The following is a 20720-nucleotide window of genomic DNA, read 5'->3' on the forward strand; positions in this document are numbered from 1 at the left end:
GGAAATGGAATTGTCATGGAAGAAGAAAAGTTACAGATCAAAATCTTTAGGCCTGTATTTCCCAGGAAATACTACTTTAAGGATAAAATCTACTTCCACATAATGCATGCTACCATCCAGTTCAGAGATGGCACCTCTTATTAATTCATACATTACATATGAAGGCAGGCTACAGAGTGGGCCCCTCTTTCTTACACACACACAATTGCTGCTAAGATGTTATAGAATGTTGACCAATATTCCAACTACTCAGGCTGAATGTGTCAATAGAACATGGACCGTGCAGCTTTTGTGAAGATCATGAAAGATCATATTAAAAGTGGGGAGACAAGAGAAAAGCTCCATCCAGGGACAGGAGGGGCTGTCTGTTGTTAGCAGGAATGGGAGCAGGCAGAAGCAGAAGACAAGGGAATTGTGGGAAACTGGACAATAGAGCCAAGTGGGCAAAGAGGCTGTTAAGCTGAGGAGCTACATTTCATACAGCTGACTGAACTGGCCAGCCAAATGTCTGGCTGCAAGTTGGTTTGTTAAAGTCATTTAATTTCATATCTGGTGGAAGGCTCCCTGCCTCTGTGCGCTTTCCTTTTTTTAATAAAGAAAAGTGCCATCTCAGAAGACGGCAACAGATCCTAAGCCAGATTGTCCTCCTGCTTTATGGAACAGTAGTTCAAGGACAAAGGCAAGAGACAAAGAGGGTGGAGAAATATGTACGCTTCAAATACTTTCAGGACATGAGCATGAGTCCTTCAGATGACCAGACACCCGAGATTTTTCCAGCCTTGGCAAAAGGGCTCTTCATTTCTTGCCGGGCATATAAAAAGTCAGGCCAGTAGCAGCTCACCAAGCAAAGTAGCTTCTATCCAGGATCCTAAAAAGAGACCACTCTTTAGGAGAACCTTCTAAGGCCCTGTTTGTCCGGCATAATCTGAAATGGACATATCCGGCATGCAGCACTTGTAACCCTGCCCTTCCTCTAAGAAGCTCAGGGTGACATGCGTGGTGTTTCCTCATTTTATCCTCACAACCGCCCTGCGAGATAGCTTAGGCTAACAGGCAGCAACTGGTCTATGGTCATTACGTAAGATTCAAACCCAGGTCCCCAGTTCAAGTTTGATACTCTGCCGACATCACCACACCGGCACTCAGGAAGCCGACGAAACCATCATAGGCTCCTGTGAGCGCCAAATGGCCAGGCATGGAGGAGGCTTCGCTCTGTGTGTGTCCGCCTGCCTCACTCCTCTGGCCCAACCACCAGCCAACCGGACGCTTCTGTGACTGGAGCAGAAGGACGCTCTGCAAGCTCACAGCAGCATCCGGAGCCCGACACGCTTGTAGGCTCGACACTGTTCTAAGCTCACCTCTTCTTTCGAGTCAGGAGGCAACGCTCTGTGTCTGTGCAGAAACCAGGGAACTGAACCAGACAGGAACACAAAAACCAGTTCCAATCTCATTTTTCCAGTGAGCTAGAATGGAACCCAGACTTAAAGTGATTTGGATGTCTGGAACTGAGCCAAACCACAACCGGTCACAAGTACAAAATAAGTGGTTCAGGAACCAGGTCCTGAGCTTTCAATTGCATGGTTAATGTTTTTATTTTCCTTTTACAACAACAAAAAAATCCTTTTCAATGTGCTTTGTCAGCAGCTTTAAACGATCAGAAAGGAACAGTTTGCAAAATAAATATTTTGTCTCTAGCTGAATAGCTTTTTCAGTTCACATGACACAATCTGCACACTGCAAGCAAAAGAGCCCAGGATTATTCTGCATGACGTCTAAACCAGTTCAGAGTTTTGGAACCAGTCATTGAACGACTTTTCCAAGTTAGCATCTGAAATGAACCTGGATTTTTAATGGCTCAGCTCCCTAAGAGAGACACAGTGGCTAAGAGATAAACCTCCTTGGGCGTTAGAGTGAAGAGTGCTTTCCGTTTTAATTCAGAAAAAGATGTGCCTCCGATCTCCAGAGAAACACCAGCCGAGTCCAAAAGCTGCCTGCACTGAGAGAGGAGTTGCTCCATTGCACGGGAGAAACCTCAGCTCTCCTAACATGACTCATCCCAGAAATGTGATGAGATCCTGGCTCCTTCACCTCCTGACTCACCTCCGGTTTTGTTAAGTCCTCCCAGCAGCTCTGAGGCAGCTCCACTCAGAGCGGCCATCACCGCTCTTCCCAGAAAGACTGTGTCTCTTCTGCTGGGGGTGGGGTGGGGTGGGGGGCTGCCCATGGGATGCCACAGGAATCTCACCATAGCAGCAATGCTCCATCAGCCAGACTCAGGGGGCCCACTAAAGCCCGAAATTCACCATCAACATGGGGCTCTGGACACCAGCACCACACCAACCTGGCCCCTTCCAGCCTTCTAGCTACAAAGCTGGCACTTTGCCCCCACCCCTAACTTTGACCACAACTGGGAAAAGACAGGTCAGCTGAAGGCCTCAATATACCAAACATGGGAGGCCACCTTTCTACTGAAAAATACACAAAGCAGCATACAGTAAGACAAGGAGCATCATTAAAATAACACATGCACACTGAAAGCAACAGCTGCCTTCAACAGCACTCAAAATCCCCATTGACAAAAGCCTTCGGGCTCTTGACTGGGCTCTACCTGACCTGCCATTGCAGCCTGCAGCACACCCACAATGCAGGGATGACCAACTGGTACTCCATGGGCTGAGCGGAGCCTCCAAAGCCATTTAGTCTGTCCCCAGCAGACAACCACACTGTGCCGCTCAAGGAAGAGGTAAACACACTCTCAGGCTGTATTAGGAGTGGCTCATCCTAACAAACTGGGGGGCGGGGGGGGGGGCAGCAAAGGAGGCACAGCTGCCTCTGCCTCCCAGAGCTCCGTTTGCTCCTCTCTCTCTCTCTCCCACCCCACCCCAGCATTAATGAGAGCTGCGCTACCTGCAGATACAGGTATAGCTGTGCAGTTAACCATGCAGCTCTACCTGATGAATGGCCAGCTTGCAGGCAGCACAGCTCTCATTAACGGTGGAGGAGGGCAGGGTGGGAGAGAGGAGCAGATGGAAAGGCACCTGCGCCTCCTTTGGCTGGCATGCGCACACACACACACACACACAGCTCCTTAGAACAACCCACTCCTGGGCTGTAAGCAACACACAGCACCTAAGGCCATGCAAGACTAGAACCCCAAACCCTGAAATGAAGCTGTTGAACTTGCAGAAGCCAATGGAGAGCTGATGTAGCCGGTCAGAGTCCCACCCCACCAGGATCCCAAAGCTAGTCTCCCCCTCCTCCTGAGTAGACCCATAGGAAGGGGGCAGGCAGGCAAGCACTTGGCCTTGAGATCCGGAGCTCCACCCTGGTGCAGCTCACCTCCGCTCCCGATGACTCAGAGGAGATGGAGGGGATTCTGAGGAAAGGGCAGCAGCTCTGCAATGGGGCAGTGCACCCACAGTGCTCCAGGGGTCTTCTGACAGGGTGACCAGCTCCAGCTGCTCCAACCCTGGAGGATCTGGGGGTGGCTCTCAATCCCAGAGGGCCCCTCCCCTCCTTTTCCACTGGAGTGCCCTCTAGGCAACCCCCCCCCGCCATCACACACACACATAGAGGCCACGCTCCTTCCGGTTTTGTATAGAATGCCTCAGCTGTGCCCACATGCATGTGCTGCATGGATGCTACGCCGTTACACTGAGGTGGTTCAGACTTTACTATCTAGCCTGACCATCGACAAAGGTGTCAGTTTTGACAGCAAATTGCCTTTCCAGCCAACAGGACACTCTTTGGACAATGGGGTGCTGACCCGCCCCCATGAATGAAGTTGGCCATCACTGCTTTATAGGACCACGCGAGAGTTTCAGTGGCAATTCCACCAGCCCTCCAGAAAAGGGATCTGAACCCAAGATGCAAGCCAACCTGGGCAGGTTCAAACACTGAGCCCAATCCAACTTGATCAAGTCCAGCAGGGGCAAAGGTGAAGTTCCTCACTGAGGTAAGAGGCCTGCTTAAAGGTCAGCAGAGAACTCCTTCCCTTACCAGCGACTCTGACGACGGCTCTCTCTGCAGGATCCAGCACGGAGTCTTGGCTCTTCCGCTTCTTCTGCTCATGGAGGGGTAAATTCCAGGGCAAAGTGTCCCCCGGAGGACAAGGAGACAGGCTGCCGGATCTCTCACTCCGGTAGGACCGCTCACTCTTGCAGGAAGGCTCGCTCCGGTAGGACCTCTCGCTGAGCGTCTCTTCGTCAGAGGACGACATGGCACAGTGCTCAAGAGCAGGCGCTGAGGCACTGCCCGTCCTTGGACAGAATCGACCTATGGGTGGACAGAACAGCCAATGAATGGGTGGAAGGACTGATGGCTGGGTGGAAGCTTACTGCAGCTGGGGATAAGGGGAGTTGTAATCTAGCAACATCTGCGGACCTACATCGGAGAACCCTTGGCTTATCAAACATTGTTATCCCCACTAACCAAAATGTTTTGCATTGAGATGCCCCAGCTTTACGCATTATCCAACATTTTGCAGACTCTAGAATAGATTCTGGTTGAAGAAAATTCATTCATTACAGTTTCTTCCAGCCATTCATTAAAGACCTCCTCCATTTCCATGAAATCTAGAAATTGGATTTAAACAAACAAAGACTACAACACAGAGAAAGCTGAGAGTCTTTGCAACCTAAAGTATGTGACAAGACAGAAACACAGGGGGCTGCCATCTACTGAGTCAGACCCTTGGTCCATCTAGCTCAGGTTTGTCTACCCAGACTGGCAGCGGCTTCTCCAAGGTTGCAGGCAGGAGGAGTCTCTCTCAGCCCTATCTGGAGATGCTGCCAGGGAGGGAACTCGGAGCCTTCTGCATGTATGATGCCGGAACCACACAGATGGCTATTCGTCTTCTTGGGCATGTGGTGCACACACTGAGAACCCAGCCATGGAGAACAGCTCCAAGGAACGGAATCATTTCTAAACCATGCCAAGCAGACAGGTGCTGCCTGGCCGTGAAGTCCGGTGTCTCTTCCCACCCGGCCACGTGTCCAGATTTCCCCTTTGGCCATGTCCTGGAAGGGCCACTGAGGGGGGCCCTCCCCTGCCCATGACCCCCACTGCCCCAACACACAAGCAATGTGTAACTCAGGGGTGGGAGGGTCTGTGTTAGGTCTTTGCATCTAGCCCCTTGCCACTCCCCGGCTCATATTTATTTTATTATTTATTTTTACTAATTTAATTTATATACCACCCAATATTGTAATCTCTAGGTGGTGTACAGAATTAAAACATAATATAACATATAAAGCATTAAAAATTCATAAAGAGATTTTTTTAAAAAATCATAATAGATAAAAACACATTAACATTTTAAAAACTGGTCTCAGTTGAAGGCCTGGGAAAATAGGTACGTCTTCAGGGCCCTCCTAAAAACAAACAGAGAAGGAGATGCTCTTATTTCAGCAGGAAGCGCGTTCCAAAGCCCTGCGGCAGCCACCGAGAAGGCCACATATGACTCCTCCATTCTTGCGACCTGCCCTTCATCTCAGCCTGAGGGTCAAACAAGATGTTACGTGCAGATGGGCTCAACTTTTCTTTCAAAATGAGCAGCCTTGGGGGTGGGATCCAGCCACCCGCTGCTGCTGTTTGACATGGAGAGAAAAGGTTGCATTAGCACCAAGTTTCTAAAAAGAGAAGAGATGGACTCCACCTTGCCTGGAGATCACAAGAAGGGCACGGAAGGGTCAAAGGGATCCTCCTGTGAGCCCCAAATGCCAGCCCCCAGAGGAAGCTGCCTGCTGCACCTCTCTAGGAGTCATGCTCTGCCCTGGCCTCCTTCCAAGCAAGCTGAGCTGGGGATGGAGCAGATCATGCTGAAAACGGCTTTGGCAACTTTCTGGGTTAAAAAGTGGTACTGTGCTATTTACACACAGTCTACCGGATGTTATTGACTGGATTTGGTACTTTAATTATCAGGCCCTTTCTAAGGGTCTAGGTAGGATAACTCAAGAAAAATTAAAGATAGCGTCGTAGTATCCGTGCTGTCCTGAGTAGTGTGGCCTTCTGTAGCGGATGTGTTGTAATTTTATCGATGCCCAAGGTGTCAAGATGATGATGATGATGATGATGATGATGATGATGATGTCTCTGCATCACATGAGGGTGGATCAACTCCTGAGGCAGAAATGCAGAACCACCTGCCTTTAGAGCAGGCTGCCTACATTGCCTCTCTGCATGAGTCTCTGCTCTGAGTTTGTTTCCTTCCAATCAGCAATGAAAACACGTGCAGAAACACACACAGAGTGTCCATGTTGATGCCACAGTGACACTTGTCTCCCGTTTTAATGCCAAAGAACGAGTGGCTCAAACATCAGATTTTTGAGGAAAACTTGCCGTAAAGGCTCCATCTCTGAAACCCAGATCTGTGGGGGCAGGGTGTGTGGCTTCTCAGTTGGGAGAGAAACACACTTTGCACATGCTCAGAGGTGTTCTCCTTTATTACATGTCACAGGTTGCAGGGTGGGACTCCTGGATTCAAAAACTGGATCCTAGGGGGAGCCCAAATCCACCATAAGCAGCGATCGCCAATGGCCCCACCTTGTTTTTCTGATCCATCAGGCAAGTGTGGAACTCCTGAGGAAGATGGTGAAAGCCCAGCCAAGGTGGGTGGGTGAGAGAGCGAGAGAGAGCACTGTAATTAACGAGGCAGAAATGCCTGACCCCCCCAACCCCTTTCATGTCCTATGCCCACTTCTCTCTCGGGGTTGCCCTGCGAAGTTATCTCAGCCAAGCTAGTGCAGATGGAGGGAAGGGATGAGGCACCACAGAGCATGTGGCCTGCTGCTTCCTTATGCCTAGATTTGCCAAGGTGTAAGACAACGTGCCAGCAGAGGATCTGTGGGAGGTGAGCAAGCACTTAAAACATGGCTGCGTAGCCCCCCCACACACACACACACACCCTCTCAAAAGTCTGGTGCCAGGACTAAAACCTTGCTAGAGCTCCATCCTCTGACTCAGAAGCTCTGCTCCAGAGAGTTTAGAAAGAAAGGCAACTCTGCCTATGCTCAGAAACACTGCCATCAGGCTCGGACTGGCCCACAGGGCAACAGGGCATATTCCCGGTGCCCCCCGCTGCACTCGGCAGCAATGAATACTCCCTCCCTTAAGCACCTATTCTGCTCAAAACCCGGCGCCCTCCACACATACATCCCACCACCCTCTCAGTGCCGCCTGACTGCTGTTACTGCACATCCGCGGGGCTGAGTCTCAGGGTTGCAAGCAAGCCCCAGATCCAAACCCTGGCGAAACCGAGTGCCAGTTAAACCTTGTGCAATTCTTACAGATCTGGGCCACTCGATTCCCTGGGGAAACAAGGTGGGCATTGTTGTCCATCTTGGTGCTAAAGATTTGTCTGAAGGCGTGGAGCTCCCGCACAGACGGCGCCTCCTAGCCTAAGCCCCCGCCATGTGACTCTTCCTTGCAGGAATGAATGGTGCGCTTCCCCTGACATCTCTCTGCTCTGTCAAGGCTCCCCTCAGTCACAGCTGAGCAATCCTTCCTTCTCTCCCAGCAATGCAAGATTTCACATAGCAGGAGTCTTGCACGGTAAAGCTGTTTTGCTTTCCCTTTTTCTATCCTTTGGAGATTCCAGTTCAAGGCGCTAAGCAAGAAAGAGAGGGAATGAGAGAACGTCCCCCATCTTGGGCACGCAAAATGCAACAAGGCATTCACAGACCTGGGTGCTTTTGCTTCGATTCAAGGCAATTAAAAAAGAAAGCAATGGAGCATCCATTCAATAACTAACACACAGACACAGACACGCACACAAATCACACAACTGCCTCAATCCAGTTTGACTTCCCTTCCCGTGGAAATAGCTTTTTACAATAAAAAATCCCCTTGATCATAAGCCATGAGGTAGAAAATGTAATTCCATTTCCCAACTGAGTGGTGGATGAAATCCACAGATAACTAGAGAGATAAATCACATTTAGAATGTGGGCTCATGAAGAGAGAAAAACGGACATTAATAAATGCGATGTTTTTAAAACACACACAATAAAACCATGATGATTAACTACCATTTAGTCATTTGCTAGAGGCATTTCTAAATATTTTTCATTCTACTGCTATGGCATTATGAGAGAGAATGAGGAGAATTAAAATGAGGTATTAGGGGGAGAGGCAGGAATCCCATTAGAAATCAGTGGAATAATGCTGAATATAGAGAGAACAAAGAGACAACCTCGAGAGCATTTGTGCAGCCGCCTCTCAGCCCACCCCTCAAAAAGAGCCATTTCCCCTACAGAAATCCGCGGGTGCCTGAGTCTAGGTCTCCATGTGCGGAGCTCGGCACACACCGCACTGGGCATCCAAGTGCAGCTGGGTCTGGCGGGGAGGGAAGCCCATCCACGGCCCTGGCTCGCTGCCTGCCTTCTCCTTGGGAACACACCCACCCCAGAAATGGCCAGGAGGAGGGGGTGGCAGCAGCATCTCTATGCCATACCGAGTCCCCGCGAACATGCAGCCACACATCTGGGCACGACATGGGCGGGCGGGCGCGCGTGTGAGCGGCTCCATCCACACCTCGGGATCTCACCTCTTTCCCCCAAAAGAAAGCCAAGCCAAGCCCAGCCCAGCCCCAAGGGGCAGATGCCGCTGCCAGGCAGGTGCGTGGCGGCGGCGGGGGCGGCCAAAGCCCCGCGCAGCGCCCCTGAGGGGCGGGGGGCGGCAGCGGCGGCAGCAGCAGGTGCAGCGAGGCAAAGGCTCCCTCCTCGACGATGCCGCTGGAGAAGCCACTGGCGGGGGGCTGCTGGGGCTGCCGCTGCTGCTGCCGCCGCGCGCGCGATGCCAGCCTTGCAGAGGCTGCTGCCCTCCCCGCCTCCCTCCCGCACTCGCCCCCCGCCCGGGCATCGTCCCAGGCGCCGGCTGTGCGGGAGCCCCCCGGGGGCGGGGAGGAGGAGGCTGCCCCCTGGCCGGGCCGGCTCTGCTCCGAGTCCGCACCCTCCCTCCGCGGCGGGCTTACCGGGCCGGGACCCTCCTCGCCTGGCTGGGCGGGCACAATGGCCGGCACGGCGGCGGCGGCGACCTCGCTCGCGAGCGATGCCCAGGCAGGGCGGGCGAGAGGAGCAGAGGCGCGCCTGGTCCCTCCCCGCCGCCGCCGCCGACAGCCCGCGCAGAGACGCCGCCCCCCGCCCGCCCGCCCGCCCGCCTCTTCTCCGCTCTCGCTGCTGCCGCTGGCGCGAGGCTCTCCCCGGCTTGGCCCCCGCACGGGTCGCAAGGGCGGCCAGCGGCGGATCGGGGGGGGGGCTGCGCGGAGGAGGAGGAGGAAGAAGAGGGACCGAGCCGGGCCAGGCGCGGGGGACGAAGCCCCCTCCCTGCATCCGGGGGCCACCGAGAGAAACACGCGCGCCGCAGCCAGCCGGGCTCGGTTCCCCGGGGCCTCCCGGCTCGCTGCTGCAGGTGCAAGCAGGAGGGCTCGGGCGGGGGGAGACCCACACGCCCCCTCCCCTCCCCTCCCGCTTGGCATCACCGCCCACCCCCGGCCCAGCGCGCGTGAGGAGTCCCCGCTGCCTGCCCGGGGGCTTCCCAGGGGCCCAGGGAGGGCTCCCCAGCCCAGCCCAGCCCTGGCCCGCCGCCTCCCAAGCCGGATCAGGGCCTGCTCCTGAGCGCCGCTCGCCACGCGCCTGCCGCTGCCTAGGAGGGACGGACGCCCCATCTCTGCACGACGAGCCTGCAGCCACAAGATCCCTCCAGGTCGGGTCCTTCGCCCAGGCAGGCACAGCACGGATTGAGACCCGTGGAGCCCTGACAGGCCCAGGCGCGGGCTGCTACTGCTGCCGCCTCTGCTCATATGCCGTGCCCCCCCCCACCTTGAGGGACGAAGCACACACCCCCCCCAGCCTCATGTCACTGGGGTTGGCGATGGGGCCCTTGCTCAGTGGTACAGCCTCTGCTTTACATGCAGAAGGTCCTGGGTTCAGTGCCAGGCAACATCTCCAAGAAGGGCCGGGAAAGACCCCCACCTGAAACCTTGGAGGGATGCTGCCAGTCCGGGTAGGCAATACTCAATGGTCTGACTCTGACTCACTAGAAGGCCACTTCCTAGCCTATCTCCTATCATCTATCTACCTATCTATCTAATTTGTATACCTCCCCAAACTTTCATCTCTGGGCAGTTAACAATAACATCAAACAAGTTAAAAACATACATAAAACCCCAAAACACACAGATTAAAACCTAAACAATTTTAAAAGCTGAAAAAACTTGGATGAAGAAGTGGGTTTTCAAATGCTTTTTAAAAATTGCCAGAGATGAGGAGGATCATATTTCAGCAGGGAGCACATCCTAAAATCTCAGGGCAGCAACTGAGAAGGCCCATCCTTGTGTGGCCACCAGCCAAGCTGGCGGCAACTGGGGACAGATCTCTCCGGACAACCTCAATGGGTGGTGGGGCTCATAATGAAGAAGTTGTCTCTTAGATACCCAGGGCCTAAGCCATTTAGGGCTTTATAGGTTATAACCAGCACTTTGTATTTTGCCCAGAAACCTCTTGGCAGCCAATGCAGCTCTATCAAATGGCAAACCCCTCCTGTATTCTACCAAAAGAAAACCACAAGGCTCTGAGAATGTGGGTGCCAGGAGTCGAAATAGATTTGATGACACACTTTACCTTTAAAAGCTCAGAGAGCTGCTGCTGCCAGCCAGTGTAGACAATACAGAGCTAGATGGACCAAGGGTCTGACTCAGTAGAAGGCAGCTTCCTATGTTCTCAGTTGTGAAACCACATCCCAGGGAGGAACAGCGGTGTGCAAAGAAACACTGGTTTCAGAAAAGACAGAGTTATGCAAAGGGCTAGTTCACATATGCACATTCTTGAAGTGCTGTCTGTCATGAGTAACAGAGCCATCACTTGATGACTGCAGCGTGCAAGTGATGATTTGCACATGTGCAAAGCGACTCACACCTGGCCTTTTGCCGTGGACTTGGTTCAGCTGCCAGTCACTGAGTAATCAAGTGGTGAGAAATCGCATGGGGGGGAAATAGTGTATGTATTTATTTATTTTACATATTTTATACTGCCCCAAACTTACGTCTCTGGGCGGTTTACAAGATAAAAACAGTAAAACGTTAGTTAAACGTTATTTAACTAACATGTTAGTTAAATGTTATTTATTTAAAACATTTCATGCCTTTTGGTTAAAAACTTCCCAAGTGGCTTGCAGGATATAAGGGGTTGCCAGCCTTGGGTCCCCATATGTTGCTAAACTATGACTCCCATTATCCCCAGCCACAATGGCCAAAGGGATGATGAAACTTGTAGTCCAACCACATTAGGGGACCCAAGGTTGAGAACCCCTGCAACAGACCATAGAAATGGTCATACATAATTTTGAGATTGTGAGCCTTTTAGGGAAGGGGAACCATCTCCCCATTCCTTTTGCTATGTAAACTGCTTTGTGAACTGTTTTTGTTGAAAAGCAAAATATAATAGTCTTCATATTTCCAAAAATGACTAAAAACTGAGTAAGGGTAGCAGAGCAGCAGCTTAAAAAGAAAGCAGCGTCCAACAGATTAAACTGTCTGGGCAAATAAGAATGTCTTTCTCTATGCCTAGCAGCAGTAAGACTTGGCACCAGGCAAATGGAGAGCAGCTACCAAAAAGGCCCTTTCCTTGGCATCCCCCACTCACCTCCAAAACAGGAGTGGCTTGTCCTAATTAGCCGACGGGGGGGGGGGGGGGGCCAAAGGAAGCACAGCTGCCTCTCTCTGCTTCCTGGAGCTCCGTTTGTGCCCCTCTCTTCTGTCCTGCACTGCCTGCAGGCTGGCAATTCATCCGATAGAGCTGTGCTCTATCCATACAGCTCTACCTGACAAATGACCAGCCTGCAGGCAGTGCAGCTCTCATTAATGCTGGTACGAGGCTAGATGGGGGAGAGAGGAGCAGAGGCAGCTGTGCCTCCTTTGGTGCCCCCCCTCCCCTGGCTCCTTAGGACCAGTTCCTCCAAAGGCAGAAGTGTCTGGGAAAGAGCCTCTGAAGATGATCCCAACGTTTGGTTCAATTTATATGGGAATGGTCTGTTTCCCAAGTGCTGTGCAGGAGCGCATGTGTGCATCAGTAAAACATCTCTCTCTCTCTCTCTCTCTCTCTCTCTCTCTCTCTCTCTCTCTCTCTCACACACACACACACACACACACACACACTCTCACACACACACACACACAGCCATCATACAGAGAATTGCATCAAGATTGCCTGGGGGAAGTGCTTATCAATAGATATTGGTCATGGAGAAGAGAGAGAAAAGCGGCAAACTGCAGCACATGACAGAAGCCCCAGTTCATTCCTGGAACTCCATCCCAGTTAAACTGGAATTCAGGAGTGGTGGAACACCTGGAAATGTAAACCCAGGGAACAATAGAGGAGTAGAACCGAGGAAATGCTCTCAACCCCGTGCCTCAGCTGCAGCCCCATTGGAGCGAGGGAAATATTTCCTTCTGCTATCGATGACCAACAAGCCAGTGTGGCAGGGATTGAACCTCCCTGCCCAGGAGAGGGCCCCTGTCTGGGCTGGGGGGTGCATGGAGCAGAGCCCACCTCAGGCATGCCAGAAGACCCCCTGCAGGAATCCACCTGGAAAGCCCAGGACCTGGCCTGTGCCTTGAGAGGCTCCAACGGGGAACTGGTCTTGTGGCAGCAAGCATGACTTGTCCCCTTAGCTAAGCAGGTAATTCATTTACCTGGTTGCAAATGAATGGGAGACCTCGTGTGTGAGCACTGGAAGAGATTCCCCTCATGGGATGGAGCCGCTCTGGGAAGAGCATCTAGGCAGAGGCGTAACTATAGGGGGGCAGGGGGGGCACGTGCCCCGGGCGCCATCTTTTTTGGTCACATGGGGGGCGCCGCCATGACCAAAAAAAAAATTAACTTTTTTTTTAAAAAAATTGTTAATACAAATGTTTCCTGCTTAGTGCAGCAGCACTGCAGCAGTCAAGGGAGCGCGTCGGCACCCCCTCCCCCACGAGCGGTCCCTTGCGTGCTGCCCATGCCCCCCCCCATTGCTTTGCTGGCGCCTGGCGGCCAGTCAGTGGCCTGGCTTGGCGGCGGCGGCAGGCGCTTGTGAGGAAAAACCTAAGTATAATGTAGTATGTTGGGGGCACGGGGGGGGCACCATTTCAATGCTTGCCCCGGGCGCCGTTTTCCCTAGTTACGCCTCTGCATCTAGGTTCCAAGTCCCGCCCCCCCTCCCCCGCATACGTAGCATCTCCAAGATAGGACAAGAATTTTTTTTAAATAGGACAAGAATTTTTTATTGAACCAACAAACTACCAAAGCATGCAGTACGTTGCCAAAGCACAATTATATACAAAGTGTTTGTTTGTACATGATATATCTACAAAGATTTACACACAAGGATTTGGAAACACACAAGTTATGAAGTATATGCAGGTAGTACTGTAACTCGGGGGTGGGGGATTACAAGGCACCTGAGAGGGATTCCTGCCTGCAACCTTGGAGAAGCCTCTGCCAGTCTGTGAAGACAATACTGAGCTAGATGGACCAAGGGTCTGACTCAGTATATGGCAGCTTCCTACGTTCCTATGACCCCTCCAAAACAATGCTAATTGAGCAAAATCACCACTTTTTAAAGTGGTGATTCTCTTTATTGAGCAGAGGGAGAGCAACTGGCTCTATCCAGCCCCATCACAGCATCCCCCCAGTGGCTGTGGCCTATTGTACGTTGCTTTTTAAAGATGGCAAGCCCTTTGGGGACAGGGTTCCACCTGTGTTTATTTTTATTTCTCTATGTAAACTGCTTTGGGAACTTTAGTTGAAAAGTAGTATATTAAAAAAATGTCATCCTGTAATGTTTGAAGCACTGGACACTTTGGACCAAGGGGCCTTCAGTTCAAATCCTTGCTCACCTAGGAAGCTCTCCAGACCTTGGGTGTTGCTGTTTCTACCTACCTCACAAGGTTGTTGTGAGGATAAAATGGTGGAAATCCAGGTATTCCACTCTGAGCTCCTTGGAGGAAGGGCGGGATACATAATAATAGTTATTGATTCTGCCTACACATGAGGAGGAATTTCCTAACTGTATTCATTTCAGGTAATGTATAATGCCCATAATAGAATATGAGAAGCCTCAAGCATCCAAAGAGGAAACTCTCTGCCCTCAGCCCCCTCATGTGATCCATATATATGTGAATTCCACTAAAGAAGACACGGGAAAGTATTCACAAAGGTTCCTTGAGGACAGCCCTCCCCCTCATCATTCCTGGCTTTCCTCTTGGAACCAATCCAGGGCTTTGAGCATTAGGGCAAATCCTGCCACACTCCATGGAAGCAAAAAGAACTGTGGATTAATTACAAGAAAAACAGGACAAACCAAACATTTACACTAATTCAAGTAACAAGAGGCAGGCCCTTAAAAGATCTTTGTTTAGAATTTCCCCCGCAGAGAGCTCAGACGTCTGACAAGGCACCCTTTAAATCAGCATCATACAAAGAAACACACAAGGAGTATTGAATTTTATTACTGTCCTGGATACCCAAACACCCACATGACAAGTCTTCACTCACCGAAATGTGGAGGAATTTTCTCTCTTCCAGGAATTGTTTGCTGCTAGGTGGTCAGTCGGTCTCTCCCCAACTTCCTCCCTCTCATACTATTTCTTTTCCTCCTTAGCTCTCCCTTTATTTCATCAACTGGAATTAAGGCCCAGCTGCACAGCCTTTCCTTGGTCCTTCTGCAGATTTCCACAAAGCCCCCAACTTCTTTAGCTGCCAAGTGTAATGGCTGTTTAAAATTTTGAATTGATTTAAAGAGTCTCTTGGGAGGCGTGAGCATTTTCAAGATATTTAAGCATTTCCTCTGACAGTTGGAGTTTGCTTGCTTGGATGACTCAGCCCAGAGTGAATGCTAGCAAAGAAGCGGGGGGGGGGGGGCAAGTGCTTTGTCCTACTCTCTCCCTCTCTCTTAAATACAGCTCTTCCCTCACAGATTTTTGCAAACCAGCAATTAGCACCACCACATCAGCCTTTGAAACTACCCCCACTGTGGTTCTGTTTCCCATTTCCCATGGGCATGTAATTGATTTCAATGTCTTTGGGGCCAGTGATCTTGCAGAGAGGTGAAATGTCTAGTCATTCGTTTTGGTGAGAGAAGGCACAAGGGCTCACGCCAAGCTGGATGGACACGCCTGCCTGCCTAACATTTTAGTGAAAGTTTTATTTTCATACATATATGTATATGTATCTCCAGTTCCCTCCTGGGTATCCTTCTTAACTTTGGATCTTGGGGCTGGACTGTAGTTGTTCAGGGATCAGGTGAGTGGCCTCTGCACATGCTCAAAGGTACCCTTTCCTTTATCCTCGCACGTCTGAAGACTGCTTTTCTGGCTGTCATCACTCCTCTCTGTCCTGCTGCGGCTGAACTGTTTTCCTTTGTGGCTCTGAGCTGGGGGCCCCAACAGCACCATCCAAATGTTTGTGCACAGCCAGACTTAGGCTGTGCTTTTCACATGAAGCATTGAGCAGATTTGGGTCAATGGTTATTTATATCATTACACTGACTGCACCAATGATCAGCAGAGGCTTGCTTTCCCTCCTCTTGGGAGGTCGCTTTGATGTTTGGTCCCCGCCACCCCCACTCCTGGTTCCCTGATAGAACCTATATGTGCTTTTGCATCTTTTGAATCCTCTTGTTGTCCGTGGCCTGTCTGACAGTCAATGTCGCTGCAGCGAGAGAGAGACGGAGGGGGGAGGGATTTTTCTGGGGCTCAGGCACATAAAGGACAAGGTGAGCACAATGTCTTTGGCAGGAGATTCTGGACATGGTTCCAGGTAACAGAGTAGGAGACAGACAGGACCCTGATCCGTGGACAGGGCCATGCATATGCTGCAATTCCACAGGAGCACAGAAAACACGCAGAGCATGGTCTCTGAGCACAGAGTCCAGCTCCTTCGCTCTCAAGTTTCTAGCCCTCCAGGCTGTGAAAACACAATTGAAATCTCAGAAGTCTGAGCAGGGGGACTGAGTAAGATTTCCAGGGCACGGACTGGGGGAAGCCTCAGAGCACTGCCTTCCCCATGCCCCTTCCCAGGACTGGCAAAACCAGAACTTATGCAATGTGATAAGCACTGAACAATATAAAGATTTATGTGATGAATTGTGAACGGCAGGAGACACTGTTCTAATGCATTCTGCATGCGTGATGTACACAGGCTGGGTTTATACAGATTACCTTAATTGCTTGGTTGCAGAAAACACCCCCCCCCAACCATCTACTGGGAAGCCCTCGTGCACAAGCCCCATTGAGGAGCTGCAGGAGACCCCACCATTCCTAGCTGGCCCACACGTCAGCCCCTGCAAAATCCAGGAGCTCAGGGGCTGGTCTTCCCCCGTGTTCTTGCTCCCTTCCCTGTGTTTTTGCATCCTTTGGCTGCTGCTGCTGCTGCCAGGGGAAATGGCATATCCGTGTTTCCCACCAACTGAAGCGTGGCAGGGAGATGTGGAACGAACAGCTTGCTTGCTCCAGAACCCATCTGTGTCCCAGCGATGATGACTCCATCAGAGAGCCCTGGGCTGAAGCAGAGGGAGCTCTTCCTTCCAAAGGGGAGGCGCTTCTGAGGGACCCGCTGAAGGAGAGGCATTGGCCGGGGACAGGGCTGGCAGAGGGGGCCTTTGCAGCCGCACCTTGGCTGCAGGCCGGCGTCTCATCTCAGGGCCTCCGATATCTGTGGGGAAACGTTCACATGGTAATGTGCAGCCGCCTCTGGGTATCACTGCCTGGCTTTGTCCCAGGTGCAAGGAGCCACCACACGGATCAGTGTCCCAACATATGAGCCCAAGGCAAAAGAAACAAAAGGCCCCTTGGAGATGCGCCCCGACTGGATCTGCATGAGCCTCTTGTGGCCTTTGCTGGATTATGGGCATGCATTTGCCTCGCTGTGGATTTCGCTCCTTGCACATTCACAGGATTTCTTGCCTTCCCATCAGTAACAACTCGTCCTAACAAGCCGGGATGGGCACCAAAGGAGGGAGCTCGGGTTGCTGCCCTCTCTCCCGCCCCATCTGAGAGCTGCACTGCCTACGGACTGGCCATTCGTCAGGTAGAGCTGTGTGGTTAACCTGGTGAATGCCCAGTCTGCAGGCAGCATGGTTCTCAGGCCGGGCGGGAGAGGAGCCACCCAAGCTGCTGCCGCCACCGCCGCCGCCGCCAGGAGGCAGAAACGTCTCCTTGACGCCTGCCTGGCTCGTCAGGCCCAGCCGCTCCTGCTTCCCCTCTATAGGGTAATTCAGGCTTCCCAACTTGGGACCCCAGATGTTGTAGGATTACAACTCCCATCATTCCCAACCACAGAGGCCATAGTGGCTGGGGATGATGGGAATTGTAGTCCAGCAGCACCTGGAGCAACCAATCGGCAGCCACGCTGGGACTCCGAAGCACCCTCCATTCCTGCACCTTCCGTCTGCAACCGCCACAAGAAGTGGGTCCTCCCAGGAGACACATCAGCAGGCACCCAGCTCGGGTCCCAGCCCATTCAGCTACCTCCCCCCTGCTGAAGGAGTCCTCCTTTGGACGCGACAATCAAGCCTTCTCTGCCTATGGGTCTCCTCGTGAGTATGCCCCTCCCCACACCAGTTTGGCTTGCACAGCATGGAGGCGCAGTGCTGGGCCGTGGTGGGGAAGGTTTGCCCACTGGGAGGAACGGCCCAGTTTGATTTCCCGACAGGCCTCTCCCCTGTTCCCACTGCAGCCTCAGTGCAAGGCCAGAGCGCAGCTGCCGCTGCCGTGGAAAGGCAGGCTGGCATAATTAGCTGTTTGCTTTTCTCTGCGGGCAGCTGGGAAACTGACACACTCAGCCAAGGGAGGATTTCTCGCTGACTCCACAGTGTGCGGGAGGCTCGTGATGGCTCCTGATGAAAAGAGGAGCTGGGGCTCTTTGCGGGAGGCACTGGCAGCAGAAACCACTTGCCAGTGCCACAGAGCTGCTTCCTCTTGGATATGCAGGGGACACTTCTGCCTTCTCTGTGCCTGCCACTTTGGGAACCATGTGATGTTTTGCAAAGCCAGGTTTCAGGAATACACTCTCTGAAAAGAACTCACACACATGGGGATTTCACACAATTCAAAATGTATTCGAAATGTGAAGTACACTAAATGCACTGCTCTTTCACTGTGGAATTGCAGCTTTTCCCTATGAATTTGACCTTTCTTGCCTGGCATAGAAAATGTGGGTTTTCCCCCGCCCTTTCAGAAATGCCTTCTTTCTCATAATGAAGACAGCAGACTTGGGTGGAGCTTTAGCAATGAATGAGACAGAATCCTGTCTTTTTCCCTACCACCACCACCACCACCACCACCACCACCACCACCACCAGAGAGTCATTAGGCAAGCAAAAGAGGCTAGAACACTTTATCATTTGATGCTTCAGCACTTTGGACCTCTGTGACATCACCATCCCAGTACTGCTGGTTTTGCTAGAAAGGGTCTGTGCTCCAGGACACGGCAGTAAGCTTGACCGTCACTCCTGAATGTCATCACATGGAAGGTCTACCCTGAACCGCTTCATGAAAAGTAGCAGAAGGTGGAGTTACTGAACACAGGTGCAGAGAGAGAGAGAGACACACACACACACCCCTTGCTACCTGCCAGACACAAATGTAAACTTGGAGCAAGCAAAGAACCCTGTGAGTTGATGAGAGTGACAGGTATGGTGTCAAAGCAAAGTTTCCTCACGGTCTAGCAGAAGGGAACTGACAGTTCCAGGCCGGTAGGGAGGGCAGAAGAAACCAGCAGGCCAACCTGGCACTCTAGCAAACATGAGCCACTCCCGCCAGGAGCCACCGAGTTCAAATGCCCTGGCTTGCTGCTGTGGTCTGCAGATTTCAATACCGATACCAGGAAAGATGGCCAGCTGGTGGCTGCTGCCTCTGCTAGACCCACAGGAGGCCTTCAAACACACAGCTGCCGACATCCACAGAGCAAGAGTTCCCAGGCTGGGTCTCCACCCGTTGCTGGGTTACAACTCTCCTTATGCCCTTTGGCCACCGTGGCTTGGGGATGATGGGAGTTGTAGTCCAACAACTGCAGGGAACCCAAGCATGAAAGTGTGGGCTTGGCAGGGTTGCCCACAAACTACACAGTCCCAACAGTGGTTGGAAGGATAACCTGACCCTCCGTCATCCCAAACAGAGGACTCAAACTTTTCTTGGAGGCTTGGGTTTTAAAAAAATAAGCACGAGAAAGAGGTCCTGCAGCAGCCAGGCTCTAGGGCAGAGGACAGAAGTTGGGATGGGAGGGCGGGGGGCGCTTCTACCAGTTCCTTCCTCCCCATGGAACTGCTGATCCCCCACTCTGGCCCCATTCTCAACTGCCTTGAGGGCTTCCACTGCGCACCAGTCTTTCAGCTTTGCCAAACAGGGTCCTAAGTGCTCAAAGCAATGCAGCTCAGATCACAGAGATGACACAAATGGGCTTATTTTCTCATCATTACCAGAGAGTCCTGTTTTGTTTTGGTTTTGTTCTGCTTCTAGAGTCAGAGGACCTAGCGAGGGGAGCGGGCTGCTCTATATCCTTTGTACACCCTCCAGGCATGGACTGTATCACGTCCCTTCTCTCCAGGCCACTTCTAGACTGACATTAGAAACATAGGAAGCTGCCATATACTGAGTCACTCCATTGGTCTATCTAGCTCAGTATTGTCTTCACAGACTGGCAGCAGCTTCTCCAAGGTTACAGGCAGGAATCTTTCTCAGCCCTATCTTGGAGATGCTGCCAGGGAGGGAACTTGGAACCTAGATGCTCTTCTCAGAGCGGCTCCATCCCCTGAGCGGAATATCTTACAATGCTCACACTTCTAGTCTCCCTTTTGTCTGCAGCCAGGGCAGACCCTGCATAGCTAAGGGGACAAGTCATGCTTGCCACCGCAAGACATTAAAACACAGCTAGCCCCAAAACAAGAGCCCCAAAACAAGAGCACTTGGTTAGAGCACTGGACTGGAGGGAGTTGGGTTCAGATCCTCACAGGGAGTTGCATGGTCCAATCTCAATCTCTCTGCCTAACTTACCTTACTGGGTTGTTGGAAGGACATACGGCAGGAGTGGGGACCATGTATGCTACCCTAAGCTCTCGAGGAAGGGCAGGATATATACCTAGCAAAGAAGAAAATTGCCCTTCAATGGAAAAGGCATGAATGGATAACAGACAGGATGGAATTATCGGGGGGAAGGACTGCGGCTCGGGAGACTCTCCCGGATGTCCAGCGGAGGCTTCCCTCATCACCCACTCGGTGAGGTCCTTTTCACTGGAAATGCCAGAAGGATCCCTTCCCTTCTGCAGGCAAAGCATGTGCTCTGCCACTGAGCGCCTGCCCCTGCCTCGTCCAAACGCAGACCTCTGCCCCCTACCCAATGTGGGGCTCCCATTCACTCAAAGGGACTTGCGCAGGAGAGGTTCCTGGTCACTAGAGCACCCTGCTGGCTCACACCTGCCTGTCTCTGTCCTGGTTCCCATTTCGCTGCCCTGAGTGGCATCCACACAGCCTACTGGCCCCTTGGCAGGCTGTGCCAGAGAAGGCGCATGAAAGAGACGGGAGGACAGAGACCGGGAAGCTGCCCCAGACTCAGAAGACAGAGATTTCAGGGAAGGGGAAGAGCCAATGGTGGGTGACTTGCTGGAGACCGCAGGAAAAGGGATCAGAACAGAGAGGATGCTGCAGGATTTGGTTCAACATTAAATCCCAGCCGCTCTTCTTTCCCCAT

General features: G+C 52.1%; 1 protein-coding gene across 14 annotated transcripts in view; it reads right to left on the reverse strand.

Annotated features, from left to right (window-relative positions):
- Nucleotides 1-17522, reverse strand: part of MACF1 (microtubule actin crosslinking factor 1) — a 362956-nt gene extending 345434 nt beyond the window's left edge. For 6 of the 14 annotated variants that reach the window (XM_053267998.1, XM_053268004.1, XM_053268005.1 and 3 more), the window contains exons 1-3: nucleotides 17504-17522; nucleotides 14532-16688; nucleotides 4000-4275 (exon numbers count right to left, since the gene is read on the reverse strand). In XM_053267998.1, the coding sequence (XP_053123973.1) occupies nucleotides 4000-4219 (220 nt within the window). In that variant the 5' untranslated portion in view covers nucleotides 4220-4275; nucleotides 14532-16688; nucleotides 17504-17522. Of the gene's footprint in view, nucleotides 1-3999; nucleotides 4276-8545; nucleotides 8566-8971; nucleotides 9051-14531; nucleotides 16689-17503 lie in introns of those variants that run through there. The other 8 variants (XM_053268001.1, XM_053267996.1, XM_053267995.1 and 5 more) reach the window with 5 other exon arrangements.
- Between the last annotated feature and the right edge of the window lie 3198 nt (nucleotides 17523-20720).

This window comes from Hemicordylus capensis, chromosome 7 (assembly GCF_027244095.1).
Source record: "Hemicordylus capensis ecotype Gifberg chromosome 7, rHemCap1.1.pri, whole genome shotgun sequence".
Taxonomy (NCBI): Eukaryota; Metazoa; Chordata; class Lepidosauria; order Squamata; family Cordylidae; genus Hemicordylus; species Hemicordylus capensis.